Below are 27,502 nucleotides of genomic sequence, written 5' to 3' on the forward strand. Positions count from 1 at the left end.
GAGTGACCTAGAGACCTTGACCTAATGCAACTGAGTTTACACAATTAGGTAATTGAATATTAGCCCACACCCCCCCCATTAGCATATCATGTGTTCTATGATGTGGGGGGATCAAATTAGGGGCATGTCATGGAATGGGTGGACCTCTTAGATTGTCACTCAAACTCTGAGAGCCTATGAACATCCAAGAGGGAGGGGGAAAGAGTTTCTGAAGACTATAAATGACCTGATGTTCCAAAGCCACCTGGTGCCTCACCAGGCACCCAGATCTTGCAAGGCTCATGAATAAAATCTACATTTTTCTCTCACTCGAGCAGGTTTTTTCTTTCATTCATTTATAACACACTATTAAAATAGTCTTGTTGCAAAGGTAAACATAATCCCCCCCCCCACAAAGATCAGGGAAAGCCCATGAAAAAATAAAGTGATAGTCTATGTTTGGGTAACATTGGTCCTGACTCTGCGATGGATGGCATTTTTTTTTAAATCGTAAATCTGTCAGAAAAGTTTCAGCTTTACCAGAAGATGTCACTCATCAGGGCCAGGAGACTACAATTCCCCAAGGTCAGCTTCCTCACCCTCCCCTTTCCTACTGACATCTCTGCCCTATCAGCTAATTTTGTTCTGTCCTTTATCATCTAAAGATTATTTTCCTTGGACAAGAACATAATCCAAGGTAGAATTGAATAGTTCTCATTCTTTCTGCTGACAGTTATTGTCTCAGCTGTGATACAATATAAACTCTTTTTTCCTGTCCTTTAGTTTCTCACTGCAGTCTCCAATTACTTATCATACCATTTTTTACAGACTTCTGGGCTTTTATGTTTGTCCTTTGCTACCATGGATCAGTCTTCTATCATTTATTTTAACAAGCTAAGCCAGCGGATGACTCATATTGGGCTTCTCAAGACAAATCCTGTTTTTCTTCCTCCTTGGTAGTGTTTGCCTTTTGATTTCAGAGTTACACATACCTCCGTGGGTAGATCTTCCCTACAGAATTCTGATTCAAAAGATCCTAATTCTGTGAACATTTGAATCTCCCATAACCTAGGGTGCATTGGCAGACTCTATCTGACTTTCCTTGTCTTCTACATCAGAAATTCTAGGAGAAAGTTGCCATTTCCCCACAAGGTTTTCAGTATTTCCACATCAGCAGTCAATTCTTCCGAATTAGAATCAACCAAAGAATGAAATCTCCTGTACACCAAAAGTTCAGGATGTACAATTGGGGTGGGAGGAGGATGGTTAAATCTCCCCTTGTTCTTTCCTCCAATTTTTAAAGGAAGGAAATCTCATCAAGGAAAGTCAAGAAGTTGTTAGTTTCTCTCCTTTGAGACAGAGAGAGAGAGAGACAGACAGACAGACAGACAGGTGGCACAGTGGATAGAGCACTGGCTAGGGAGTCAGGAAGACCTGAGTTCAAATTTGACTTCAGATGCTTAATAATTATAATCACCTAGTTGTGTGACCTTGGGCAAGTCACTTAACTCTATTGCCTTGCAAGAGAGAGAGAGAGAGAGAGAGACAGACAGACAGACAGACAGACAATTGAAGTTTCTCATCACTACAATATCATGCCTCTGGGCCAGACTTCTGATTCCTTCTTTAAAATTCTTATCTATTTCCCCCTTCTGGACTAGTAGTCAAAAATATACTCTGAAGACAAGAAATGCTTCTGATTCTCCCACCATCGATCTTTCCCCAAATACTCTCCGCTATTCTTCCCTATCCCCATTCCCGATCCCCTTTGCTGGGTAACTCATGTATATAGATATTCTTTTAATAGTTCAACTTTATTTTCACTTTGGAATTGTCTCCCTCTCACTTCCACCTCTCACATACAATAAGAAGGTTAGAAAAACAAAACTCCAGAGAAGGGAAGGGAAGGGGAGGGGAGGGGAAGAGAGAGGAAGGGAAATGATGTTCTGTATTCTAAGTCATCAATTCTCTATCTGAAAATAAGCAAGCTTCATCATGGGTTCTTTGGAATTGTGATTATTTGGTGTCATTATTTTGATCAGAGTTCCTAAGTCTTTCAAACTTATCTTTACAAATTTTTGTTACTGTTATCAATTGTTCTGGTTCTGCTCACTTCACTTTGCATTAGTTCATATAAATCATGACAAATGGTTTTTATAAAAATCAGCCCTATCATTTCTAAACTTTGGGCACTTTTATGTGTAGACATTTTAAACTAATTTAATTGAACAAAGATTTATTAAGTGACTACCATGTGGAAGGCATTGTACTAAGTACTGGGGAGATAGAGATAATGTCTCCAATTGGATTCTGCCCCCAGGAAGCTTATTTTCTACCAGAGAGAATAAATATGCCATAAATATAGTCTGAGGTAGTTTAACACATAAAAATTATGTCTCCAAGTCCTTTTTGGTTTTACAAAGCATTTTCCTCCCCCCAACCTTCTATGTCTCCAAGTCCTTTTTGGTTTTACAAAGCATTTTCCTCACCCCAACCTTCTGAGGTAGGATGGTGTTAACGGCCTTATTCCCAAATGACAAGAAAGCCGAGACTTTGAGAAGTGGGGATATGATATTATTTGGCTAGCTGGCCTCTGAGCTCACTACTCCAGCCACTCCCAATACAGGAATCACCCAATGTTATGACCCTGAAAGAACCTCAATGGTCATTCTGTCTAATCTCACTTATTTTACATGTGAGGAAACTGAACCCTAGGGAGGTGAGGGTCACACCTGTATTTAGTGGTAGAGACGGGATTTGTGCAATTGTATCAATCAATTAGAGCAAAGGTCAGAGTAAATACTGAATTAGAAGGACAAAACAGAAATGAAGGTAAAGGATATTGGAGTGTTGCTGCTCCAATATCAGACAACCTGGGTTGGTTTTTTTTTTTTTTAAACAGTCAATCCTTAAAAAAAGGACTTCAATTCAGACTATTTTTTTTTCTGTAGAAAAGTTTCATTAGTACAAAACCTAAATATCCCTCCTTTAATGGAAGCCTTCCCCAATCCCTTTTAATTCTAGTGCCTTCTCTCTGTTAATTATTTTTCCTATTTAAGCTGTCTATAACTGGCTTTGTAGGTATCTGTTTCCATGTTGCATTCCCCTCCTGAGATTCAGTTTCAGTAATATGGCAACAATAATCAAGAGAAAGATCAATCTCCCCTGATTCACACACAACAATTCCATAGGACCCATAAGCAACACTACTTCCCATCTCCCAAGAGGGAGATGATGGACTCAAAACAGATGGGATAAGATTTTTTCCCTTTATTTTTCTTGGGTCCCCCCATACACACTGGGGCTAATACAGAAAATATGTTCTGCATGACTTCTTATATATAATGGTTATTGCTTTTCTTGCCTTCTCGATGCAGGTAGAGGAAGGATGAAAGGAGAAAGAGAATTTGAAATTTATATTAAAAAAGATTGTAAGCTCTTTGAGAAGGGACCTTTTGCCTCTGTTTGTACTAAGCTCAATGCTTAATAAATATTGATTACCTGATTGACCATTGGTGAATACCACATAAGCCTTAACATGTCTTGAACAAACAAATAATCTTCCTCCTAAGTCAGAGGGACCTAGTAGTCAGCTACACTCCTTAGAATACAAGTTCATTTGCAAAACATTATGGAAGCTGGGTGGCTCAATGGAGTCAGGAGGGCCTGAGTCAAGTCCGACCTCAAACAATAATTACCTAGTTGTATGAACCTGGGCAAGTCACTTAACCCTATTCCTTGCTAAAAAAAAATGGTGGAAATGAATGACAGAAGATTGAACCATATCACCTCAAAATAAACTAATGAACCTACCCTACAGAAATCAGTTCGACAAAAGCCAAGTCCCCAAAGAGTTTCACATAAGATCCAACCTTGGCCAGACCATCCAAGAGTATTCTCTTCTCTTACTGCTAGAAGAGATGACTTTTTGTGTAGACCTGGTCAGGACTGTTCAGTTGAGAGAATTTGAGGAAGTGCGATACCAAGTCACTCAATAAATCAATCTAACATGTGGGATTCATTGATCATTTATGAACCATGAGAAAACAGTCACTCAAAAAGGATTTGAGCTTTGGAGTAGAGGTATGAAGCCCCACACCTTTGAACCAGAGTCCCAGGCTCTAGATGGTCTCCAGGAAGACTGGATTTGAACTCAGGCAAACCAAAGAAGACAGTGTCCAATCTAGGTGAGCCTAGTCACCAATGAATACACTCTCCATGATTCAGATAAGGCAAATGTCAAGGTTAATAGAATTCCTTTGACGGATGATTCCTTTGTCAGAGTATTCTGTATTATCTGTGAGCCTTTAGGCCAGGGCTACGTTCCCAGGTATCTATTAATCACTCAAGCTACTTCTGTCTGCAAGTCTCTTCTCTTTCTCCTCCTCTGGGGCTAATCTACCCTGCCAGTATCCCCTGATCACATCAGCTTGGAAATTTCAATAGTGCTCTGCTGCCCCTAGAGAAAAATTCCAACTCCTCTGCCTCCTCAGCTTTCCCCCTTTATCTCATATTTCTCTCTATACAGTCTGACCCCCCAAGGACCTCGTCCCTCTTCTCTCTTTGCTTAAGCTGTTCCCTAGGCCCAGACGTCATTCTTTTTCTACTGAATTCCCCAGACAGCTAGCTAGGTGGCACAGTGGATAGAGCACTGGCCTTGGAGCCTGGAGAATGAGAGTTGAAATTCAGCCTCAGTCACTTGACTCCTACTAGCAGTATGACCTTCGGCAAGTCATATAACCTGATTGCCTTGCGTCCAGGGTCATCTCCAGTCGCCCTGATTCATATCTGGCCACTGGACCCAGGTGCCTCTGGAGGAAAAAGTGAGGTTGGTGACTTGGTACAGCCCCCTCTCATTCAAATCCTATTCAGGTGCTTACCATGGCATTTCCTCCCTGTTGTCGTGGTCTTGGAATGTGAAAGACAAACATTATGATTATTATTAACATGAATATTATTATTATTCTTGAATTCCCAACTTTCCTTTAACTCCTTACTCAAAGATCACCATCTCCAGGTAGTCTTTCTTTGGTGCCTTCCTGGTTTATAATGATGCTGGAACTTTAGACATCCCTTTGCCTCTTGGGGATACCCTTTATCTTGTTCTTAGATTCTGTGCCTCATTCTACTACTGAAGAAAGGAATGATATTAAGTAAACTGTGCTTCTCCCCTAAGAGACAGTCTGGCCCCTTAAGAAGCTCCATTTACACCTCAGAAATCAGCAAATGTTACAAACGAGGACTTGCTTCATTGTTTTGTTGATTGTCTAAAGTCTCCATTCTAGACTAAAGAAAGTGTTTGAGAAAGTGTTAGTAATTCACATAAATCTTGAAAATGTGATATGGTTCCTAGCAGCTCTTTTTGTGGTGAGGGTGATGCCCATCAGTTAGGGAAAGACTGAACAAGGTGTGGTAGATGATTGTGATGGAATACCATTGCTCTGTAAAAAGTGAACAACAGGATGGTTTCAGAAAAACCTGGAAAGATGACATGAACTGATGCAAAGTGAAGTAATCAGAACCAGAACCCTGTGCAGTAATAGCAATATTGTAAATTCTATGATCACCTGTGACTGACATAGCTATTCTCAATAATTTGAAACAATCCAAGATTTAGGAGTAAAATGCAACTCACCTCCAGAGAAAGGATGGATGGAGTCTAACTGCAGATCAAAGCACACTTTTAAAGTGTTCTTTTTCTTTTTTGCCCCCCCCCCATTTTTGGTCTGTTTTTTCTTTTGCAACTTGACTAGTATGGAAATATGTTTTCTGTGACTTTAGTTATATAACCTATTTCGGGGCAGCTAGGTGGCACAGTGGATAGAGCACCGGCCCTGGAGTCAGGAGGACCTCAGTTCAAATCTGGCCTCAGCCAATAATAATTACCTAGCTGTGTGACCTTGGGCAAGTCACTTAACCCCATAGTCTTGCAAAAACCGAAATCCAAAAAAAAAAGAGAAAAAAATTATTGTTATATGTAATTGGAAAAAAAGAAAAGAAAAACCAGTGTGATTGCAAGATAAGGCAAACAGAGAAGTGGGCTGGTCCCTCAGCTACCAGGCTTGAGATTTAGATTTTTTATTTCTTTCGTTATGTTAATAAAAATTTAAAAATCTTGAGGAATAAAAAATGAAATAGGCTTTGCATGTGCACATGTATATGACATATCAAATTGCTTGCTTTCTCAAGGAGGGGGAGGGAAGGGTAGGAAGGAATTTGGAATTTAAATTATTTATTAAAAAAGCATTTTTACATGTAATTGAGAAAAATAAAATTAAAACATTCTTTTAAAAAGTGTGATATGAGATTTCTTTTCTTAGAGAAAAGGCATTTTTCTTGCTTGTTGTTAAAATTTTATCAGCACATCCCTGCCCCCCAACTTTGTATATCATGGGTGCTCAAATGATTCTCGATTGAATGAATGAATGAATGAATGAATGAATGAAATTTTATCAAATTGTCTCACTAGTGGCTTCCTGAGAGGGCTAGGCTGGTCTTTGGCCAGCAGACACTGTCCATTCATGGCTCAGCCTCCATGGGAGGTCAGGGAAAGAAACCAAGATATAAAGGCAATAATCACTGAGGAAGAATTCCTATTTAGACACTTTCCTGAGCTCCCTGCTCAGTCAGGAATCTGGAGAGTTTACCCACAGTTATGGAAGTTCAACGTCAAATGACGAGGCTAATCAAACAAGGAAGGCTTCTTGGAGGAGCTGAAGAAGTCTTGAAGAAAGGGAGAGGGTGGGGAAACAGAGACCCTCCCACTCTGGGCTACATCCCCTCCCCACCCACACTCAGGGCCCCAGGATTGGTCCAGGCGAGGACACACCCCTCCATTATCCCCACTGAGAACCAGTTAAAGGCCAAAGAACTGAAGAGAAAGGGAGGAGAGGGAGTGGGTGTGGAGGGAAATAGAAAGTATCTGAAGAGGGGATTGAAGCGAGAGATAAGGAGAGAGTTTCAACCTGGAGCCGCTCTGACTGGTCAGCGGACAGTGGTCACTAAGGAAGCCACAGGCCACTGAGTCTGGAGAGGCTGGAAGGTAAGAGGGACTGAGCTGGGCATGGGGGAGACAAAGAAGGACAAAGGCAATGGTGGGACCACAGCGTCCACTCTCCCTCCCAGCAGAGCCCAGGACGCAGCAATGGACCAGACAGGCTCAGGTGAGTGAGGGGGGCTTGTGTCTGCCATGTCCCCTCCCGATACTCCTTAACCTAGACCTGGGGTGCCCCCTGGACCCAGCGGCCCCTCTGACTCAGCCCTCTCCTCTCCCAGATTCTAGCCCCCACACCCCTACATCCGTCCCAGAGCTGATTAGGAAGAAGCGCGATGGAGATCGTCTGGAGGATGCCGAGATTCGCAGCTTTGTTCACGGAGTGACAGAGGGGACAGTGCAGGAGGCACAAATAGGTGACCCCCCCATTGGCTCCAAGTCCCAGAGCCACCCCTCCAGCCCTGGCCCCAGCCCCACACACCTCCTGGTGTGGGGTTCCTGGGCAGGGTTCCCCAACCTGTGTAGCATCTCTTGCCCCCTCGGTTCCTCTCTGTGCCCACAGGTGCCATGTTGATGGCGATCCGACTGAAAGGCATGGACCTGGCTGAGACGGAGATTCTGACCCGAGCCCTGGCTGAGTCTGGCCAGCAGCTTCAGTGGCCTGAGGCCTGGAGACCACTGCTGGTGGACAAGCACTCCACGGGTGGAGTTGGAGACAAAGTCAGTTTGATCTTGGCACCTGCTCTGGCTGCCTGTGGCTGCAAGGTGAGCCCCCTGCCCCTGGGTGCAAGCTGCCATTGGGGTGCCTGGGAAGAGAGAAATGGGGGGCCTTCTCCCCAGTGTCCTGGCTCAAAGCTCTAGCTCAGGGCAGTCCAGTTTCAAACAAACACCAACCCTTCAGAGCTGGCAGGAGACTGAATTGTGTGTGGGGGGGGAGCTGACTGAGAACCCCCAGGGCAGAGCATAGAACCCTAGCTTCTTTCCAGTCCAGGGTGGAGGGCAGGGAGGATTCAGAGGGGCTGGGGTCTCCTTCACACAGGTGCCAATGATCAGTGGGCGGGGACTTGGGCACACCGGGGGCACGCTGGACAAGCTGGAGGCCATCCCAGGCTTCTCAGTGGTACAAAGTCCAGAGCAGGTATCGGGCAAAGGATCCTGACTGGGGGCCCCTGGTGAACATTCAGGAATGGGTGGGGCAGGCCTAACTGGAGGTCAAATAACTCCTGGGAGAAATCACTGGGGGTCGTTGATTGATGGGGCATCATTGCCTGGGGTCCTGCGCTCATGCCTGGGGATCTTTCCTGACCGGGAGGTCAGATGCGGGAACTACTGGAGCGCGCAGGCTGTTGCATTGTGGGGCAGAGTAAGGAGCTAGTCCCTGCAGATGGAGTCCTTTATGCCATTCGGGATGTGACTGCCACAGTGGACAGCCTCCCCCTCATCACAGGTGACCTGCCCCCCACCCCCTGCTGGAATCCGGCCCCGGGGAACTGTGACCCTGGCTGAGAGCCCCACGCCTCCAGCTGCTCTGGGATCCTGGTTTTAGTCCAATCACCCCATCTCTGCCCCCTTTAGCCTCCATTCTCAGTAAAAAGGCTGTGGAACAACTGTCCACCCTGGTGGTGGATGTGAAGTTTGGGGAAGCGGCCATCTTTCCAAGCCAAGAGAAAGCTCGAGAGTTGGCCCAGGCCCTGGTGAGTGCGAGGAGCCCAATGGCCACTGTACTCCTCCTCAGGAGCTTCCTGTGCCAATGACACTACCAACCCAGTCCTTGGTGGTGAGGGTGAGGTGGGCAGGATACTTAACACTGTGGGGGCCGGAGATTAGGGACTAGGAGAGGTGGAAGTCAGAGATGGTTTGTTGTTTTTATTCCTAACTTCATAAATGCCAGCTCGAACAATAAAAACCACCTATGGGTGAGGGATAGAATACCTCCCCTTCCCCCCCTTCTCTTCTCCCCTCAGTTCCCTCCTCTCTTCTTGATTCCCTTTCCTCCTTCCCTCCCCCTCCCCTTCTTTTTACTCCCCATCTCCCACCCAAAACATTCAGAAGCACAGAGGTAGGACTTCGAGAGTGGCAGTGGCCGAGGGAAGGACATTCCTTGGAATGGGACTGTGAGGAGGCCAAGGACACCAAGCAAAGGAAAGGGCATGGAATGGTTGGGCAGGGCACAGACAGGAGGAATAGAGGGCAATGGTGGCAGATGGGTCTAGAAAGGCAACCTGGCAGCAGTCTGGACCGGAAATGTGTGGACTGCATTCAGCAGCAATAGGCAGCCACTGCAGGCTCTACAGAGGGAGAATGACCTCCCTGAAGTGGTAATTTTGGATGATCGTTCCCAGGACAGATAAGAGGTGAGATGAGACAGAAACCAAGGGAAGAAGCAGTGAGGGTCAAGTCAGAGCAAAAACTATGGGAAAGGGAGAATGGAGAGGATCAGGATGCCGCTGCCATGTCCCAGCCACCAGGTCAAGTTCTGAGAAGACAAAGGCAAAAAAGGCAAAAACACAGTCCCTGCCTTCTGAGGAGCTTGGAAGCTCAGGCAGCAGACAGCTATGCCAGTGCCCAGGTCCTGGGTACTAGATAATACCAGAGGGGTCCTGAAGCACAGCCAGCCTAGGATTAGGCAGCTGATTAGCTGTGGAGGGGCCGGGAGAAGAGTCTGTGGGCAGGAAGAACCATTGGCAGCAGCTGAAGGAGGGAGGCTGGTGGAATCAGAGCAGAACCACAGACCCCTTTGGCAATCTAGTGAAGTCTCTGGGCTCAGTCTCTCAGAATGATGCTTTTTTAAAAACTCACAATAGAAGGAAATGTTACATTTCTGTTAAAGATTAGTGAGAGGAAAAGCTCCCCAGGTCCACTTGCTCCCCGTGGAGCCAGGTAAAGAACCTCGAGTTCAGGGCACAGGTGGGCAGGTCTCCAGAGCTATGCATCTCATGGGCAGCCCTGGAGTTTGGGACTCAGGAGTCATCTGAGTTAATAGTTGAAGTCACCAGAGAGATGCCAACAAGGGAGAGAGCTCAAAGGGTGAAGACAAGGAGACAGGGCAGAACCTTTAAAGGCCTGGAGAAGGCAATCCAGGAAAGGGGATCTTGGCACCAGTCAGAGATGGAAGAGGAGGCTGTGAGAAAACAGCCCTGGAAGCCAAGGCAGGAGAGAGAATCTGGGAACAGATGCTCAGTGGGCCCAACGCTGCAGAGGGTCAGCTAGTGGAGAAAAGGCCATTCCTGGTGTGACCTTTGAAAGAGCTACTTCAAGGGTGGTAGGATTGGAAGCGGTGTTGCAGTGACATCAGGATCCAGGATATGATAACCTCCTCTACATTGCTCAGTGTGTGTGTGTGTGTGTGCACACGCGCCACCCATTGCTCTAATACCTCCAATGCCTGGGAGCTCACTACCCAACTTAGCAGGCAATGGGAGATATGGGAAGACCTATACATGCTGGGAGCAAACTGCCTAGAAGCACACATGCCCCTGGTCGCTGCTTCCCAGCCAGCCTGGGAAATCCATTTCTATTTTCATGGTTGACAAGAAGCCTTCATCTGAGGCTACAGGCAGGAACTCAGAAAATGAAATTGTCTGGCAAACTGTGCTAATAGGAAAATGGTGGCTCAGAAATTGGTGGTCTGGATGTCTTCTGAATTGAATTCTCTCAACTGGAGGAATTATAGAGCATTGTCTACAACTCTTGCACACAGCCAGTGCCTAATAAATGTGTTGCCTGTGGGCCAGCCAACACCAGTCCTTCACAGACTCAAATTTTGCTGGGTAACTCATAGCCCACTGAGAATCTGAGGGGTTTTGAAGTCAGTTTAGGCCTAGATATTCAGTAATTACCCATATAAACAATAATGAGTTGTTTTGGGGAAAGACATTTAAGAAGGGGAAAAAAAGACATGAGGTAAAAAAAAAAAACAGATCAGAAATATTCTCTGCAGCCATTCCCCAAGAGCGCCCTCCCCAGCAGAGTCCCCAGACATGCACGTGTTCTCTCTCTTCGGTCTCCAAAGATCTAAGAACTGGTCACATTCTTGGTCACGGTATCTCCAGTCTACCACACACTAAATAAATGCTTGTGGACTCTGGCTAAGTGACAGACAGAAGACTGAGGCATCAGTTGCCATGATTTGAGATGTGTCTTGGGAGGATTGGTGCAGGGTGGGGAGGGGAGATCTGAGGTCTGTTAGGAGGCTTTTGATGTTTATTGGAGATGTGGAGCTGATGGGGGGGCAGAGGTGTGGGAAGGGAAGAAAGAGAAAGGAAGACAGATGCATGGAGGTAAAGTCAGCAGGACTTCATGTTTGATTGGATGTGGCAGATAAAGGAGAGAGAATCCAGTGTAGTCAGGTTTCTGGACTTGGGAGGCTGAGAAGATGGGGTGGGGAGGACAGACCCTGGCAGCCTGGTGACCTGATCTCCTGGGGATATAGCTAAAGGCTGGGTCAATCCCGAGGATGAGCATGAAGAGGGCCTCTTCCCTTGGGGTGGGTCTCTCCAGGTGAGCGTGGGGGCCCGTCTGGGGCTCCGAGTGGCAGCTGCACTGACCTCCATGGACAGTCCTCTGGGCTGTTGTGTGGGCCATGGACTCGAAGTGGAGGAAGCCTTACGGTGCCTGGAAGGAGGAGGTCCTCCGGACTTGAGGGACCTCATCACCCAGCTAGGTGTGTGGAGGGAGAGGGAGGGGTGGGGAAGAGGGACGGGCTCTCTCTGTCCTCCTCCCCTGCCCCTGCTCACTGGCCCTGCCTCTCTCACACCCCAGGAGGATCCTTGCTGTGGCTGAATGGACAGGCCCCAACCTTGGCCCGGGGAGTGGCCCAGGTGGGGGAGACTCTGGTCAACGGCTCTGCTTTGAGTCGCTTCCAGGCTATGCTGGAGGCCCAGGGGGTGGCCCCTAGCCTGGCCCAGGCCCTGTGCTCAGGATCTCCTGCCCAGCGCCAAGGTCTGCTCCCCACAGCTCCCACCAAGGAGGAGCTGAGGACAGTTTCAGAGGGTAAGGAGAACCCTCCTTTTTGGGTCTGGCTCATCTCTGCCCCCTGCAGATCCTCATGGAAAGCACACCCCACCTTTGCCAGATGCCATCCCCAGCCCCTCTTTGCCTTTGTTCCCCCTGGCAACCCATCTCCCCCCATCAGGGACCGTGGAGCAGATCCGGGCCCTGCCCCTGGCCCATGTTCTCCATGAGCTGGGAGCTGGCCGGAAGCGAGCCGGAGAGGCCCTCCATCATGATGTGGGGCTGGAGCTGTTGGTCAGCGTTGGACAGAGAGTCAGTGCAGGTGAGGGCCTGAGGGGGGCAGGGAGTTGCTGGAGAGCCCCTGGGCCCCTCCCTGGAGGCTGAATAGTAGGGGCAGCAAAGAGGCTGAGATCAGCCCCGGGTGTGGCCTTGACTCCTATCCAACCTCCTTGGCTCCCTCATCCCTCTGTTTGGGGGTGAAACTGTTGCCTTTCCCCCTTTTGCCCCCGGTCACCGATTCCTGGCCAGCCCGGTGCTCCCTTCTCACTGGGGCCCAGGGGGGCCTGTTTCCTTGATCCTCTGGGTTCTGGGATCACCGCCCTCCATGAAGCCACTGGCCTCGATGCGGTGGCCTGCTCTGGCCCGGTGGCCCTCTCTGTAGGAGGGAGCCTCACTTCCCCCTCAGGAAGGATCCAGGATCCAGCCCCTTCTGCCTGGGCCGGGCTGCCTTTCTTGGCCCTCCCCCCTCCAGATTCTGCCTCCCGTCAGGGTTGTTTCCCCGCCTCCCTTGGCTTTTCTAAGCCGGCCTCCCAAAAGAACTGAGCACACACACATGAAGTGCCTGCTGTATGCAGGGCCTCCGTTCCCGTGCTCTGGATTTGAATCCACCCTAAGGGCCAAGGTCCCCGCTCCCAGACGCCGCAGGGGCCCCGAGGTGGGCCGGGGGGGGGGGGCAGAGCAGAGGCAGGCCTGGTCTCAGGGTTCCCGGTAGAGCCCATGGCCAAGTCTGGGGCGGAGGGATGAGCATGGCAGCAGGGACACCGTGGGGGGCCGGGCTGCCACACAGAGGAGGGTGCCAGGGCGTGGGGGGCTCCGCCTTGAGAGTCCACACGGAGGGGGGGGGTCTGGAGCAGAAGGGCCGAGGCCCAACCGCGGAGGCCGTGGCCCGTGTTTGGATTGGGGCAGGCCTGGGCTGGGAGCCGGGGGACCCGGAGGAGCCCGGGGAGCCGCGGGGACAGGGCAGCCGGGGGAGCCGGGGGGCCAGGGCAGCCGGGGGAGCCGGGGGAGCCGGGGGGCCAGGGCAGCCGGGGACCGGGGAGCCGGAGGAGCCGGGGGAGCCGGGGACCGCGGAGCCTGGCCTCTGCAGCCCGAGGGGACGGCTCCGGGCAAAGCTCCCGGGTCCGCGGCGGGAGCGGGGCGTCCTGGCCCCCGGCGCATCGGGCCGGCTACGAGGGGCGCCGGGAGGCTTGGGGGGCAGGGCGGGAGGAGGGCGCCCGGGCACCGGGGGACACTGTGCCTCTCCCCGCAGGGACCCCCTGGATCCGCGTGCACCACCGGGGCGCCGGCCTGAGTCGGGGCCAGGCGCGGGCGCTGCAGGGGGCGCTGCGGCTGGCCGGGGGGGCGGCCTTCGAGCCCGAGCGCGCCCTGCGGGAGCTCGTCCTGCCCCCCGCCCCCCGCGGCTGAGCGCGCCCCCTCCCCCCCGGGGCGGCCTCCGGGCGCGGCACGCCGCAGGGGCAGCAGGGGGCGCCCGCGCGCCGGCCGCGGATCTGGCTGTGCGCACGCGCGCCCTCGGCCCCGCCCCGGACGTGGCGTCGGACCGGCCTTCCGGCCGCGTGGAGCCGTCTCGCGAGCCCGGGAGAGGAGCGGGCGGCCCCGGGGGCCCCGGCGCCCCGCCACCCGGCCGACTTCCACCCGGACCCCCCGGGCCGCGGCGCGGCGCACACCGCCGACAGCGTGCCGGACACACGAGGCTCCCGGGGGCCTAGCTTTATTGGGGGGCGCGGGGGGCGCGGGGCGCTCAGGGCGGCGCCATGGACGGGGCCGCGTAGGTCTGGAAGCGCTCGTGGGCGCGCTGGCGCGTGAGCAGCCGCAGGGACATGGTGTCCACGGCCTCGGCCAGGCCGGGCTTCTGGGCGATCTCCACCGTGTAGTCGTTGGCCTGGCGGGGGGAGGCCGGATGAGAAGGCGGGGCCCGCGGGGCCCCCCGCCCCGCCCCCCGTGCCGCCCCGCGCCCCCCGCCCCGTCCCCGGCCCGGGCGCTCACCAGCTGCAGCGAGGCCAGCATGGAGCGGCACACCTCGAAGGCCGGCTTGCCCGCCACCAGCTCCGCGAAGGGGCACCACTCGTCGAGCTGCCGGAAGCTGGCCACCACCCGGTCCCCGTAATGGTGGATGTCAAACGGGACGTGCTCCTCCTGGGGGGAGAGCCGAGGCTGCCGTGCCCACCCGTGCCCACCCGTGCCCACCCGGGGCCCCGGGAGCGGGAGGGGGCGCTGCTCACCTGTTCCTGGAGCAGGGGCCCGATGGTGTCCTCCCAGTCCCGGATGCGCTGAGACAGCTCCGTCTCCTGCACGTACTTCTGAGAGTTGGCAATAAATAATTCCTGAGGAAAAAAGAGGGGGTTCGGGATGTGTGTGGGCCCGGTGCCACCGCCGCACTAACCCCCTGACCAAAACTTACCACATTTCTCTGGACCAGTTCCTCATAGCTCAGCAGAGGGGCGGACTCTGGCTCTAGGGGAAGGACGGGGGGCTCAGCTCGGGGGGATTCCGGCCTCCACGGGCCGGGGCACCCCTCCCTCTCCCGGTCCTACCTGGAACGGCGGCCTCCGGAGGCTCCTCGGGCTCCACGTTCTCGAGCTCCAGGAAGCTGTCTGAGGGAAGGGGCGTGGAGAAAGCTCAGCCAGCAGCAGACCCCGGTGCCCCCCCAATACCAGAGGCCGGCCTGGGCCCCACTGCTACCTCCTTCAAGGTGCTCCAGGGAGTCCTCTGCTCGCTCCTCTTCTAGGGCCCACAGTCCTTCCTGGGCCTTGGACAGCTGCTGCTCTGTTACCTGGTCAGGTGCACCGAGGTCAGCCCCGGGGCTCTGGGTTCCGAACCCTCCCACCCTCCCCGATTGCGCAGGGGCATCTAGAGAGATGGCCTGCAGGTGTCCCCGTCCTCACCTCTCCCTGCCGCAGCTTCCGAAGGGCATCCACCTGCTCCTTGACGTGCTTCCAGTAGAGGGCTTCTAGGTCTGTACCAAGAGATGTGGCCAAGACCTTGTTTCTGGCCCCAATGAGGGGCGGATGGCTCAAGGCCCCCGTGCTGCCCCAGGCCCGGTGCCCTCCCCCCAAATAGGGCCCGGGGCCCTCCTCCAGACTCACCTGCAAATGTGGGGCCTCTGTGCCGAGGTTTCTGGGAGCTACCACAGCCACTATCTGAGGAATGAGATCAACGGTCAGCCGGTCCCACACGGTCCCACAAGAGTCTGCGCTGTTCAGAGTTGTCGACTCCTCCCCCCACCCCCAAGGGCCTCCCCCCACGTACAAGCAGCTAGGTACCACTCATGAAACCCCTGGAGTCTGGTGAAGGTCTTCCTTTTGCGTTTGCCAGATGTGGTCTCCAAGTGCTGTGGCAAAGAGTAAGGGCTCCCTGGGAGATGGAGCCGGAAGTCAGCCAGTGAGGACTCGGCAACCTCCCAGAGGGTTGGACCCTGGAAAGAGATGGGGGACCCCCAAACACAGCCTCCCTGGGAAGCAGGTGGTTGCGAGCCACTGGCCTTGGGCCCGGGCCTCAGAACCCCAGCTCCCGAGCCATCTGTTCTGGCCCTCTGCCGGTGGCCCCCGCCACAGGCGTTACCTTTCTTGAAGGGCTTGCTCTCCAAGGAGTCAAAGGGATCCAGGCTCTGCCAGGGATCTGGGGTCTCCTGCAGCCCAGGACAGAGGCAACACTGAGCAGGGGCCATATGCTGTGAGGCCAGCTCACAGGGGAGGAATGGGGGAACTCTGCCCACAAGGATGCCCCCAAAAAGATGGGTCTTATTGGAACCAGGGGACTTCTGAAGGGGACCCCCTCCCTCCACCAGACACCCGGCCAAGTCAAAGGCCCCCAGGAAGGGATGGGGAAGGAGACCTCCAGGATGCCTCCCCAGCCCCAGCTTCTCTTGCCTTTAGGTACAACGATGGGCGGGGGGTGGCAGCTGGGGTTCTGCCCTGTAGCGTGCCCCTCCTCGATTCCAGAGCACCCTAGGAAGAGAATCAAGGTGATCACCCTTGCTGCCCACTGGACCTCCCCATTCCAGCCCTTGGTAACAAGCAGATGTTCCCACAAGACCAGTTCCTCCAGACAGGGTTCAGAGCCCAAGGGTTACAGCTGAGATCCCCGCTGTGGGGGGGCAGCTTCCTGGGGGGCTGCCCGCGAGCCTGGGAGGGCCTGTATTTCATGGGTTTTCCATCTTACCCCTTGAAACTGGGGTTAAAATATGCTGAAAACTCAGGCAGGCCCGGGGGGGTCTTGGGGAGAAGCCCAGATTCCCTCTCCCATGATTTGTCGGCCCCCACACCTGAGTGTTGGAGAAATCACTGAAATAATCAAGATTTTTCAAGACACCTCAAGTTTGCAAAGCGCTTCAGTCGTTCCCAGAAGTCGGTGAGGGAGGGTCTCTGGGCCTCATTGCCCCATTTCTCAGGTCACAAAGGGAGTCACTTTGCTCCCCACCCCCACTCTCCTCAGGGCCCCCCTACCTGCTCCAGGATCCCCTGCTCTGGGGGCTTTGGGGAGGCCTCCGGGATCTCTGGGTCAAGAAGCAAATCTCCTCCCACCTCTTCCTCACCTTCAGGTAGTTCTGCCTCTAGGGAAGTGCAGGGAGGAGGGGGTGATGCCAGTCTGTCGGGGCTGCCTGCCAATGGCCAAGGAGCCTCCCAGCTCTCCCAAGAATCCTCAAAGTAAAACTGAATTTTGACTCTCTACTTAGGGCCCAGGCCACCAGGGCCACATCGGGGAGTGGGCAATGCTTCGGTGGGGGTGGAGGGCCCCACACTTTCCCCTCCTAAGGCTCAGCTCCACACCTAGCTTCTCATCATCCTCCTGGGAGAAGTTGAGCACCATGGCTGGGGACGCGCACACAGAGACATCCATGGGCATTTCCTCAGGCTTCTCAGCGTCTGTGGAGAGGGAGAAGGGAGAAAGGCTAGGCTCGTGGTGGGGAACTTCAGCCCCCACCATGGTGCCAGACAGACCTACCCCCCCCACCAGTCTCTAGCAAAAAGCAAGTTCCAGGAAAAAGGCTTGGGAGGAGGCCAAATGGCATCCAGGGAAAGGCTGCTCAGGACACCACACTGAGGCCCAGTGACTTGGTTCTAGACTGACTTAGATGTGGGCAAAGACCCTGAACCTCATGTGGGCTCAATTGCAAAATGGTCAAGGGCCTCTCTTGCTGGGGGGGGGTGGGTATGGCACATCCAGCCCAGTCATGCTCCAGTGGGCTTCCGGTCCTTCTCACAGCACAGCTGGCCTTGCGATCTGGCTAGTCAGGACAGCTTGTGGGGCACCAAGGCTTCAGCCTCACTTCCTCTTGGAAGGACAGCCTGGCGCTTTTTTTGTGGTGACTAACTCTAAGTAGAAGCTGTCTCCTGCTGCCCCCCACTCCGAAATGATAAGATCTGGAAGGCAGGGTGCCCAATGAATGGCCCTTGACTCCCCCACCGGGCAGAGCCAGGCTGGAGCCCAGTGTCCCCCTCACCTCGCTGGGGCCTTGGCAGTATCTGCTCCATTGGGGACAGGCCTCCTGGCTCCAGCAAGAAGGCGCCGCTGGGGTGGGGGGTGGAGGTGTTCATCCTGAAATCCTTCCGGCTGGCCAGGACCTCCCCTCGGCGGCTGTGCTAGCAGACAACCCTGCTCTGAGAAGAGGCTGTGGCGGGCCAAGCCTCGAGCAGGTCATGGGCTGGGGTGCAAGCAGAGAAGAGGGTCTCCCAAACAAAACCCCCTGGGAGGCAAGAGAGAGGACTGGGAGAAGAGTGGTTGGGGGGGGTCACCTGTACCTATAGAGGGGGTTGCTCTTCTTCTCTTCTTCATCAGGGGGCACCAGGGCCATAGGCACCAAGGGGATCACGGGTACAGCCTGTCACAGAGCACAGAGTCACCAAAAGCAGGACCACCTCCCTTGCCCCCCCCCCCCACTTCCCATCACCAAAAAAACTGGATGCCAAAGGACCGGAGAGGAGAAGGCACCACTTACATTGGGAGACTGGTCATTCTTCAGGTCTATGTTTGCCCGGGGGTCTGGGAGGTCATCGAGGGACAGAAACTGTTGGGAGACAGAGGTGGAAGCTAGCAGGACCCGCAGCGGCCCAGGAAGGCCAAGGGGTGAGCCAAGGGTGGGCCCGTATCCTTGGGGAGGGCCTCACCTCCTCCTCAGGCTCCGGGGGAGCTCCACAGCTGTCCTCACCACTCTGGCCGTCGGGCTGCGCGGACTGGAGCTGCTTATTCCGCCTGGGAAAAAAAGCAGGAGTGGATCAGTCAGCTTTTCCCTGACCAGGGAGGGGTCAGAGAACAGCTGGGGAAGCCCCAGGGCATTGCAGATGGGGCGGCCTGGCTGCTCCAGGTCTCCCCCCAGCTTCCTGGGCCGTTCCTCCAGTCCTTAGGGATTTTCTCTTGGTTTTCTTATTGTTAGCAAACCCCAAAGGGGAAGGGCACATCTGTGTGGACAGCAGAACCAAAGAGGTGCATGCAGGGGGCTCCTGCAGCCCCCACAGACTCATCCTGCACTTCCAGGTTCTCCTGCTTGTCCTCCCATGCTTACTTTTTGCCTGAGATGAAATCCAGCGCCTGGTAGACCAGTGAGTAGAGGTACTCCACCTGCCAAGCAGAAAGACGCAGTGAAGGAAGGAGCTGGTCTCCAGGTCCTGCTCCCGGTCAAACTGGCGCAATCAGCCACCCAGGTGGTCCCATGGCAGGTGTGTGCACAGCTGGACTGGTTCCGCCTTGGGGCGCCCATTTATCGAGCAGACCGGCAGGTCACACTGGTGGGCAGTCTATGGGTGGTGAGGCACCCAAGCAGGGGATAAATGGGAGCTAGAGCTCTGCACTGAGGAGACAAGCACATGCCCTGAGGCTGCCACCCTCAGAGGGAGAGACTAGGGTGAAGGAGGGACACTCAGACTTGGGGGACTTAGTGAAGGAAAGGACCCAAAAGTCCCAGGCCTGAGAACAGAGAGAGCCACGGGGGCCTCCCTCCAGCTCCCAAGGAATCAATCCCTTGGAACGCCACTCATGATGCTACATAGGAAAAGGGAAGGTCCCTGGCCAAGGGCTTACCTTTTTACTATAGACACAGGCAGACCCCTGGATCAGCAGCGCAGCCTCAATGAAGTTCATGGTGGTTTTGCCTTCATCAAAAGAAATGCAGATCTGGTCCAGCTTCAGGACATAGGAGAAGGGATGCAGAAAAAAGAGAAGTGAGTAGGCTCCTAACCCCACCGTGCTCAATCCCACCTCCAGGCCTTTGGTCACACTGTTCCCACCATCAGCAATCCCCCCAACCCCATCTCCTGCCAGCACCCTGTGGTTTAGTTGGAGTGCAAGGTTGACATAGGGAACAATTAAGGTCAAAAGGTTTAAGGCCAGAAGGCAGGTGGAGGAGGCCTTCGCTGCCTTCCCAGAGCTATTAAGGCAACCCTGAAGGCACCTCCTCACCAGAATCTGGCCCCCTACTCGAGTGATAAGGTCAGGCACACACCCTAAGCTCCTCCTTGGCCCCCGCTCAGCCTGGAACCCGACTCTGGCCTCTTGTATGTTTTTAAATGACTTTCTTTACAGTTTCCACTGACAAATAGAGGCGCAAGCACACAAATGATCCCGTGAGCTGGGACTAACTGAATTCCTGGCTTGTGGTCTGCGAGGCCAGACTTCATCCCGCCCTTTCAAGCTAGCCAAGCTCCTTCCATGGGGCCCTGGGAGGCAAGTGCGGCGATTAGACCCGGCTAGTGGATGAAGAAACTGAGGCGCAGGAAGGTCCAGCGTCTGAGGGTGGGCTCGCATGGGGCTCTTCCTGCCTCGAGTCCAGGCCTCGATCCCGGACCCCCGGAAAACTCCAATGGAGGAGCAGGGGCCGAGACTGCGGCCTCCACCGCGTCCTCCTGCCCTCTCCTTCGAGACTGGGCTACTTCCAGCGCGGCTAGGTCCCTATTCCCGGGGAGCGGGGGTGGCCTTTCCCCTCCCCTGCACGGGTGTGGGGGAGCCCCGTTAGGATGCACCCCTTGACTGGCTCTCCCCCCACCTCCCTGGATCCCCGGGCCGCCCGCGTAGCCTCTGGCCCGGTCCATGCTGCCCACCCCTTGGGGGCCGACCTCACTGCCCGGACTAGAGGACGCCCCGGGCCCTCCCCGGAGGGGGGTCAATGACCGGGGCTCAGGCCTTGTCCGGCTGTCTCAAGGGCCCCCCGCCCGGGGCTGACCTCAGCCTCCAGGAGGAAGCTGCGATCTTCTCATCTCTTCTTTGGGCCGTGGGGGGGGACCCCAAAGTACCTGGGCAAGCGCCCCACGGAAGGCCGGAGGGGGCCTGGGAGCGCCCGGGCGCCGCCCCCCCCCCCCCCCCCCCCCCCCCCGCAGCTTGTAGATTTCAGGGAATAGACAAGCCCCCCGCCCCCGCCGTGACGTCAGCGCCCAGCCCCCCGTGACGTCACCTCCTCCAGGTACTCGCCCAGCTGCGCCGCCACGTCCACCTCCCAGTTCTTGGTGAGGTCGCGGATGGGCTGCAGGAGGTGCGCGAAGCGGCTCTCGGCGTCCTCCATGGGCCGCCGGCCGCCGCCGGGCTCCCGCTCCGGCCTCCGCTGCGCGCTCAGGCCGCGGCGCGGACCGCTCGGTCTGGCGCCATTTTTGCGTTTCCCGCTCCCGACGCTTTGTGACGGCCGAAGGCGGCGCCGGCGGCGCGCTCGTGACGTCACGGGAGGGCGGGCCCGGGGCGGGGCCGATGTCCCCTGCGGGGCGGGGCCGGCCGCGGGCGGGCCGACGTGTCCCGGCGGCTCCTGCTGGGGCTCGGCTCGGCTCGGGTCCGCTCCGCCCGGCTCGGGTCCGCTCCGCCCGGCTCGGGTCCGCTCCGCTCGGCTCGGGTCCGCTCCGCCATGGCGGGCTCGCGGCAGCCCCAGCGCCTCTTCCTGCAGGGCGTGGCCGCCGCCTTCCTCTTCGCCTTCGCCTCGCTCTACGCGCAGATCCCCGGTGAGGCGGCCCCCGCCCCCCGCAGGCCCCCTTCCTCCCCCCGGGCTCCCCCAGGTCCTGCCCTTGCCCCTGGCCATTTGCTCCTCCACCCCCCCACCCGACCCCCCTTTCCTCCTTGGAATCCCCCCTGCCCCTTCTCCGGGGTACCCCCCCCGCCTCCCTGGCACCCTCCCCCCCATCCCTGCCCCGCTGCCCAGCCCTCACCCTCTAGGACCCTCGCCCTCCCCTGGCTCTCTTCCCTGGGCCCTGCCCCTGCCCCTTGGCATCCTCCCCCCGGGATGGGGGTGGGCCCAGGCCTGCCCTCTCCTGCCCCTCCTGGGGCCTGGCTCCCCCTCACCAGCCTCCCCCCCAGGGCTCTATGGGCGCGACGGGATCCTGCCCGCCAGGAAGATGCTGCGGCCTCTGGGGAAGGGTCTGGGGCAGCAGCTGCGGGAGGTCCCCACGCTGCTCTGGCTGGCACCCCGCCTGGGGCTGGACACGGAGCAAGGGATGGAGCTGCTGAGCCTCCTGGGGTCGCTGGGCAGCCTGGGGGCCCTGCTGCTGCCCAGCTGGCGCCACAGCCTGCTCTACCTGCTGCTTTGGAGCCTCTACCTCTCCCTCTACCAGGTGAGGAGGGGCCCAGCCAGGGCAAAGGGCCGGGGTGGGGGGCTGGCTCTGCCCCTCTCCCCCCCCCCTTCTGCTCTGGAGGGAAGCCAGGGCCAGCTCTGCCCGCCCACTTCCTGCCCGGCTCCCCAGGCTCTGCCGGCCAGGATCTTGCTTCCTTCCCTTCCCTTCCCGTGGGATTTTGAGGAAAAGCATCAGAGCGCTTCTGCATGTCCCCCAGGCCCTCCCTTCCATCCCCCACCCCAGCAAAAACCCCCCGGGGAGCAGAGAGGAGGGAGGGTGAGCGGGAGCTGGGCCTCAGGCCCCCTGGCCAGCTGCAGATCTGCTGTCTTCTTGCAGGTGGGACAGGTGTTCTTGTACTTCCAATGGTAAGTGGCCAGGCTGGACCTGCTCCTCCCGCCCGGGGGTCCTGCCCCAGCAGCCCCCCGGCCGGGCGCGGAGGCTGTGGCAGAGCAGATGGAGGAGCATTGTGGTGGGTGCGGGAGGGCAGCCAGAATGGAGCTGGGGCCAGGAGCTTGGGCCTGTTTGTTTTTGTCCTGAGGACTCAAGCTGCGGGTAGCCCAGACTGGCCAGGGGCCCCCGGCTGGAGCTGGGGCCCCAGTGGGGGGCGGGATATGGCCTCATTCCTGGCGTCCCTTGCAGTGATACCCACTCCCTGTCCCCTGCAGGGACTCCCTGTTGCTGGAGACAGGTTTCCTGGCGGTGCTGGTAGCCCCTTTGCGGCCTCCGTGGGGCCGGGAGACGGGACCCCCGCCACACGCAGACGTCCCCTTCTGGCTGGTCCGGTGGCTCCTCTTCCGCCTTATGTTTGCTTCGGGAGTGGTCAAGCTCACCAGCCGCTGCCCTACTTGGTGGGGGCTCACAGGTGACCCAGCCACGGTGCCCCCAGAGACCCTGAGCCTCCCACCTTGCCCTGTCATCAGGGGGTCCTGACCTGCTCTGGGCCCTAGCCCTGTCATCCTCCCATGGAGATTCCTGGGCCCCTGCCCCACCAGCCGTCCTGGCCCTCCCCCTCCCCCCAGAGCAGCCTTGCTCAGACCCCAGCTCTGCCTCCCCCAGCCCTGACCTACCACTATGAGACCCAGTGTCTACCCACCCCTCTGGCCTGGTACGCCCACCACCTGCCAGTCTGGCTTCACAAGCTCAGCGTGGTGGCCACCTTCCTCATCGAGATCGCCGTGCCCGTCTTGTTCTTTGCCCCCATCCGCCGGCTCCGCCTCGCTGCCTTCTATTGCCAGGTAGGCCGGGCAGGGGGCCCTTTGGCACTCAGAGCAGAGCAGGGGAGGATGGAGAGGGCCAGAACCTGCCTTTCTCCCCTGGCTTGCCACTGTCAAGCATGAGGCCTTGTCCTACAAAAATGAGATGTGACGCTATTGCTTTCAGGGAGCTAGTAGAGGAGAGAGGCAATCAGGCTGGTGGGCACAGTGAGAGCCTGGCGAGGGGAAGGGCACTTCGCGGCCTTTGGGGAGTGGAAGTTTGCTCCACACGCTGCCCCCCCCCCCCGAGGGGGAATGTTTGAAGAAGGCAGGAAGGACCTGGCCTCTCTTCATCCTGGATTTCAGCCTCACAGGGCCATGGGCCATGCCCACCCTGGCTGCTGAGGTCCCAGAGAGTGGTCATGGGTGACTGGTTCCCTGCCCACCCTGGAGAATGTCTCAGAGGAGAAGCCCAGCTCCAGGTCACGTTGCCACCAGAACCCTGAATCAAGGTGTGCCTGAGAAGGTTGTCCAGTTTTCAGCTGACAAAACCTGGGAGGGACAGTTCGCTCGCCGACTTCCCACCAGGATTCCCAAAGGTCTCCCTCGTCAGAGCTGTAGGCCACGTCTGTGGCGATAACTGCCGTCCACCTGACACTAGTCAAGTCTTCTGTGGAAAAGTGGCCAGAAATCAACTTCACAAATCCAAGATAGGGGACACGTGGCTGAAGAGCTCAGTGGAGAAAGATCTGAGGCTTTTAGTGGACTACAGGCTTGCAGCACATCACCATTCTTCTGGGGTCACCAAAGTCGTTCAGAGCTGTTGGGCCTGACTCTGGCCTCTTCAGCACGGGAAGAACTGGGAGACGTGCAGCAGCAGTGGTGGTGGTGGGGCCTAGGATGACGAGGGATCAGGAAGTTCAGAGGAGGGAACAAGACTGGCGATTACTGGGGATGTATTAGTAGGCCGTCACGTGGAAGGGGGACTAGAGGTGGGAGGAAGCAGCCTGGCCTTGGGGTGGGGAGCAGATCTGGAATGGCACTGGGGGAGGCAGCTGCGGAACTGAGGGGGCCTGGGAAGGGCCGACTCTGGAGTCTCCTGGGGCCCCTGCCCTCCCTTCCTCGTGACTCTCCCCACCCCCTTCCCCAGGTCTTGCTCCAGCTCCTGATCATCCTCACAGGGAACTATAACTTCTTCAACCTGCTCACCCTGGTGCTCACCACCTCCCTGCTGGACGACCAGCACGTGATCTGGTGGCTGGGCACGGGCCGGATGAAGCAACCACCCATTTGTAAGTACTCCACCCCCGGTGCTTGACCTGGGCCCCGGGGCCCAGCGGACCCATGGCTCACACCCGCCCCTTGGCCTTATCTCTGTAGCCCGGGTTCGGCGACTGCTGGCTGCCCTGACCCTCACACTAGAGGTGACCATCTATGGGCTCCTGGCCTATGGGACAGCCCGTTACTTTGGTCTGGAGTTGGACCAGCAATGGGGTGGTATTCAGTCCAAGACAGGTAGGTTGGGGGATGGGAAGGGTGTGCCGGGGGGGAGAGGACAGTGAGGGGAGCTATGGAGAGGGGGATGGCAGGCTCTGGGCAGCCCCCTCAGGCCCTCTCTCACTGTCTGTTCCCCTTCTCCCCCTCTTCCTCAGCCTTCACCTTCCATGAGTTCTCCCAGTGGCTGCAGATGGTCATGATGCCCTCTGTGTGGCTGGGCATGACCTCCCTGCTCTGGGTGCTGCTGACTGCCCTCTACAGGTACTCAGCAGGCTGGGCTGGGCCAGGCTGGGAGCTGGGTGGTCCGAGTCCTGCTCCAAGTCGGGCCTGGGCCCCTTCAAAGACAACTCGAGCGTGGAGGACTGAGAGCTCGGGGTAGCCAGTCCCTGGTGCCAGTCATTGGCTCGAGGGATTCTTCCTTTACCGATGCCCAAGTCTGGCTGGCCGAGTCACACAGGAGAAGGTTGTCATGGGGTGCCTCCCCTCATCCCCCAGGTGTACCCGGATTCGCAAATGGCTGGGGAAGCTCAAGGCCACCATCCAGCTGTTCATCATTGGGGCAGCCACCGTGGCCATGTTCACAATCAGCCTGGTGAGTGGGGGGGGATCCGGTGGAGTGAGGCCTTTGGCACTGCCAGGCTTGGAGGCAACGCACCCTTTCATGTGCCTCAGGTCCCCTACACCTACATGGAGCCAGGGACCAACCGGCAACTCTGGGCTGGGGCCCACCGCCTCTTTGGCGCCGTGGATCACCTGCAGTTGACGAACTCCTACGGCCTCTTCCGCCGCATGACGGGCCTGGGTGGGCGGCCCGAGGTGGTTCTGGAGGGCAGCTATGATGGGCAGAGCTGGATGGTGAGGGGGCCTCCATCAATAACAGGGTTGTAGGCTGGTGCCAGAGTCACTGCAAAAGCCCAGGCATCAGGAGGCAGGCATCAAGAAGCAAACAATTAGTCAGGGCTTGAGGGCACTGCCAACCTTCCACTTGTCCCACTCCCTGGCTCCCCCCAAGACACCACTGGCCAGGTCTCCTTTGGCATCTCCCCTCCCACCATCCATGACTTTGCATGCTGCCATCTCCATGCAGCCCTCTCTGATTCCTTCCCTATTCCCCCTGCCAAAGAAGGGGCTTGCCTAATTCTTAGGGCTTCATTGACCCGCCTTTCTTGGGGCACACTGCTTCCCCATGACCCCAAGACCAGGCCACCTAGCACAGGTCACTGCAGGAGGGAAGTCCTTCAAGGAGGGGCTGGGGAGGCAGGGTTGCCAGCCAAGATCCTCATCTATTTTCCTATCTGGTGCCCCAAGGAGATCGAGTTCATGTATAAGCCAGGAAATGTCAGCGTGAGTCCCCCCGTGGTGACTCCCCACCAGCCCCGCCTAGACTGGCAGATGTGGTTTGCTGCCCTGGGCCATCACACCCACAGCCCTTGGTTTACCAGTCTTGTCTACCGCCTGCTTCAGGGGAAGACCCCTGGTGAGGAGGAGGGGACGTGGGGTCCTGGGCCCCCCGCTTCAGAGGAAAGGGCGGGGAGGGCTGAGGAGAGGTCCTTGTGCTGGAGGAGATGGGCAAGGGAGGGGCCTCCGGGCATCCCCCTGCTCTTCAGTCATCCCTGGGCCACAGAGGAAGATGGAGAGCGAGCAAGGGGCTGAGCAGATGGGAGCAGAGGTCCTGGGCTTGGGGGCAGCATCCCGAGTCACTTCCCTCCTGCCACAGTGATCCGCCTGCTCCAAGTGGATGTCTCCAAGTACCCATTCTGGGAGCAGCCTCCCACTTATATCCGGGCCCAGCTGTACAAGTACTGGTTCTCACGGCCTGGGGAGCAAGGGTGAGGCCCTGGTGGGGGACAGTGGGCAAAAGTGAGGCCCTGGTTGGGGGCAGGAGTAAGGCCCTGGTTAGGCCTGAGGCTGAGGAGGGGGCATTGTGGGTGGCAGCACAGCCACCCGCCAGAGGCCGAAGCGATTGCAGGCTGGGAAGGGATGAGGAGACGAAGGCCCCCTGCCCAACCCCTGCTGATGCCCTCCGTTTCCTTTTCTGTCTTCTAGCAAGTGGTGGCGGCGGAAGTGGTCAGAGGAGTTCTTTCCCCAGGTGTCCCTGGGGGACCCGAAGCTGGAGTCGTTCCTCACACAGTTCGGTCTCCAGGTAGGGAGGGAGCCATGGGCCGGGGCCAGGCAGGAGCCGGGCAGGCTGCCCGGGAAAGCGGTCCCCCGGGTGGCCAGGGCTAGAATGTAGGCAGGGGGTGTCAACCAGACCCCCCCCAGCTCCACCCCTTCAGTCAGGTTTTGAGCAAGCCCCCTCAGTTTCTCCATCCAAAATCTCCCCATGTTCCCAAAATGCTCATCATTAGCAGTGGGGTTATCGGGGCCCGTTGGCAAAATATTCCTCTCCCTCTCCCCTCAGGACAAGAGCCCAGGCCGCCCCCCACCCAACTCAGCCAACCTGCTACCCCGAGCGCTGCGCTGGCTGCGGGATCAGCTGACCCCCCTGGCGACCCCAGTGCTGCTCTGGGGCCTCATCTGCTCAGTGGGAGCCATCCACCTCCTCCAAGCGCTGCTGCTCCCCAGGCCCCGGAAGCCTGAGGCAGCAGGTGGAGAGAAGCACAAACCACCCTCCCAGAAGAAGGGGGGCAAGGAACGGTCCCCACCCCAGAGCTCTGAGGGGGCCGGAAACAGCGCCAAGGTCACCCAGAGAAAGAAATGATGCCGGCCAGCCTGACTCTCAGGCTGCTTCTCAGGCACGGCCCTCCTGCTCCTGGGGGCAGGGCCCATGGGGCTGTGAGGGTGAGGAGAGAATGCTCTTGGGGCATCTGGGTGGTCAGGGCACCACCACCAGCCCCCCTCAAACTCAGGACCTTCTCGGCCTCTCCCATCTGCCCACTCTGGGCCCATCCTCAGGGCCAGCTTCCAATGCCTTAGTGAGACTGTCCGACTGCCCTGGGCCGGGCTGGGCCGGGCTGGGCTGGGCCGCGCCGCCCAGGTTCCCCCTGGGCCAAGACCAGACACCCACCCTTCCTGCTGATGTGTATGATGGATGGATGGACAGGAGTCTTTCTCAAGTTTTCTAATAAAGAAAGGAACGCCACTGGCCT

At 56.8% G+C, this 27,502-nt stretch overlaps 3 protein-coding genes across 8 annotated transcripts; 2 read left to right on the plus strand and 1 right to left on the minus strand.

Moving 5' to 3' along the window:
- The first annotated feature begins 6,840 nt into the window (after nucleotides 1-6,840).
- Nucleotides 6,841-13,632, plus strand: TYMP (thymidine phosphorylase). Of its 2 annotated transcripts, none has more exons than XM_074227159.1 (11): nucleotides 6,841-7,021; nucleotides 7,105-7,142; nucleotides 7,255-7,389; nucleotides 7,536-7,738; nucleotides 8,013-8,111; nucleotides 8,291-8,420; nucleotides 8,549-8,667; nucleotides 11,474-11,636; nucleotides 11,735-11,965; nucleotides 12,108-12,248; nucleotides 13,455-13,632. In XM_074227159.1, exons 2-11 carry the CDS (start codon nucleotides 7,124-7,126, stop codon nucleotides 13,607-13,609), a joined length of 1,395 nt encoding a protein of 464 aa, XP_074083260.1. In that variant the 5' UTR covers nucleotides 6,841-7,021; nucleotides 7,105-7,123; the 3' UTR covers nucleotides 13,610-13,632. The 2 variants fall into 2 exon arrangements, with proteins under 2 accessions (XP_074083260.1, XP_074083259.1); XM_074227158.1 differs by having other exon boundaries at nucleotides 7,108-7,142; nucleotides 13,455-13,631.
- Nucleotides 13,633-13,897: 265 nt separating this feature from the next.
- Nucleotides 13,898-20,777, minus strand: NCAPH2 (non-SMC condensin II complex subunit H2). 5 transcript variants are annotated; one of them, XM_074227157.1, is made up of 21 exons: nucleotides 20,358-20,420; nucleotides 19,778-19,854; nucleotides 19,220-19,321; nucleotides 18,705-18,760; nucleotides 18,310-18,394; nucleotides 18,141-18,209; nucleotides 17,944-18,023; nucleotides 17,646-17,779; nucleotides 16,972-17,067; nucleotides 16,648-16,754; nucleotides 16,072-16,149; nucleotides 15,764-15,830; nucleotides 15,452-15,556; nucleotides 15,289-15,342; nucleotides 15,088-15,158; nucleotides 14,885-14,975; nucleotides 14,737-14,796; nucleotides 14,604-14,656; nucleotides 14,425-14,526; nucleotides 14,189-14,338; nucleotides 13,898-14,084 (listed from the first exon to the last, which is right to left on the minus strand). In XM_074227157.1, the coding sequence occupies exons 3-21, from the start codon at nucleotides 19,277-19,279 to the stop codon at nucleotides 13,944-13,946; spliced, it is 1,659 nt and encodes a 552-aa protein (XP_074083258.1). In that variant the 5' UTR covers nucleotides 19,280-19,321; nucleotides 19,778-19,854; nucleotides 20,358-20,420; the 3' UTR covers nucleotides 13,898-13,943. The 5 variants fall into 5 exon arrangements, with proteins under 5 accessions (XP_074083258.1, XP_074083256.1, XP_074083255.1 ...); XM_074227155.1 differs by having other exon boundaries at nucleotides 19,641-19,854; XM_074227154.1 differs by lacking the exons at nucleotides 19,778-19,854; nucleotides 20,358-20,420 and adding an exon at nucleotides 20,586-20,777.
- A 154-nt stretch (nucleotides 20,778-20,931) lies between these two features.
- LMF2 (lipase maturation factor 2) lies at nucleotides 20,932-27,495 on the plus strand. The gene is made up of 14 exons (XM_074227152.1): nucleotides 20,932-21,117; nucleotides 21,470-21,723; nucleotides 22,060-22,088; nucleotides 22,389-22,585; nucleotides 22,780-22,958; nucleotides 24,067-24,208; nucleotides 24,297-24,431; nucleotides 24,569-24,674; nucleotides 24,909-25,005; nucleotides 25,086-25,268; nucleotides 25,722-25,890; nucleotides 26,131-26,242; nucleotides 26,460-26,556; nucleotides 26,815-27,495. The coding sequence occupies exons 1-14, from the start codon at nucleotides 21,024-21,026 to the stop codon at nucleotides 27,112-27,114; spliced, it is 2,094 nt and encodes a 697-aa protein (XP_074083253.1). The 5' UTR covers nucleotides 20,932-21,023; the 3' UTR covers nucleotides 27,115-27,495.
- The last annotated feature ends 7 nt before the right edge of the window (nucleotides 27,496-27,502 follow it).

This window comes from Macrotis lagotis, chromosome 2 (genome assembly GCF_037893015.1).
Source record: "Macrotis lagotis isolate mMagLag1 chromosome 2, bilby.v1.9.chrom.fasta, whole genome shotgun sequence".
NCBI classification, from domain to species: Eukaryota; Metazoa; Chordata; class Mammalia; order Peramelemorphia; family Peramelidae; genus Macrotis; species Macrotis lagotis.

What these genes read in the sequence shown, in the direction of transcription:
- TYMP (XM_074227159.1), top strand. An exon ending in GAGAGTTGGCCCAGGCCCTG is followed by an intron (nt 8,668 to 11,473) that starts GTGAGTGCGAGG and finishes GGGTCTCTCCAG; the next exon opens with GTGAGCGTGGGGGCCCGTCT. An exon ending in GCTGAGGACAGTTTCAGAGG is followed by an intron (nt 11,966 to 12,107) that starts GTAAGGAGAACC and finishes TCCCCCCATCAG; the next exon opens with GGACCGTGGAGCAGATCCGG.
- NCAPH2 (XM_074227153.1), bottom strand. Translation starts at nt 19,942, where the DNA reads ATGCGAGCCCACCCTCAGACGCTGGACCTTCCTGCGCCTCAGTTTCTT. An exon ending in GCCCATCGTTGTACCTAAAG is followed by an intron (nt 15,831 to 16,071) that starts GCAAGAGAAGCT and finishes CCTGGGCTGCAG; the next exon opens with GAGACCCCAGATCCCTGGCA. An exon ending in TGCTGGCCTCGCTGCAGCTG is followed by an intron (nt 14,085 to 14,188) that starts GTGAGCGCCCGG and finishes TCCCCCCGCCAG; the next exon opens with GCCAACGACTACACGGTGGA.
- LMF2 (XM_074227152.1), top strand. Translation starts at nt 21,024, where the DNA reads ATGGCGGGCTCGCGGCAGCCCCAGCGCCTCTTCCTGCAGGGCGTGGCC. An exon ending in TACTTGGTGGGGGCTCACAG is followed by an intron (nt 22,586 to 22,779) that starts GTGACCCAGCCA and finishes TGCCTCCCCCAG; the next exon opens with CCCTGACCTACCACTATGAG. An exon ending in TGGTATTCAGTCCAAGACAG is followed by an intron (nt 24,432 to 24,568) that starts GTAGGTTGGGGG and finishes CCTCTTCCTCAG; the next exon opens with CCTTCACCTTCCATGAGTTC.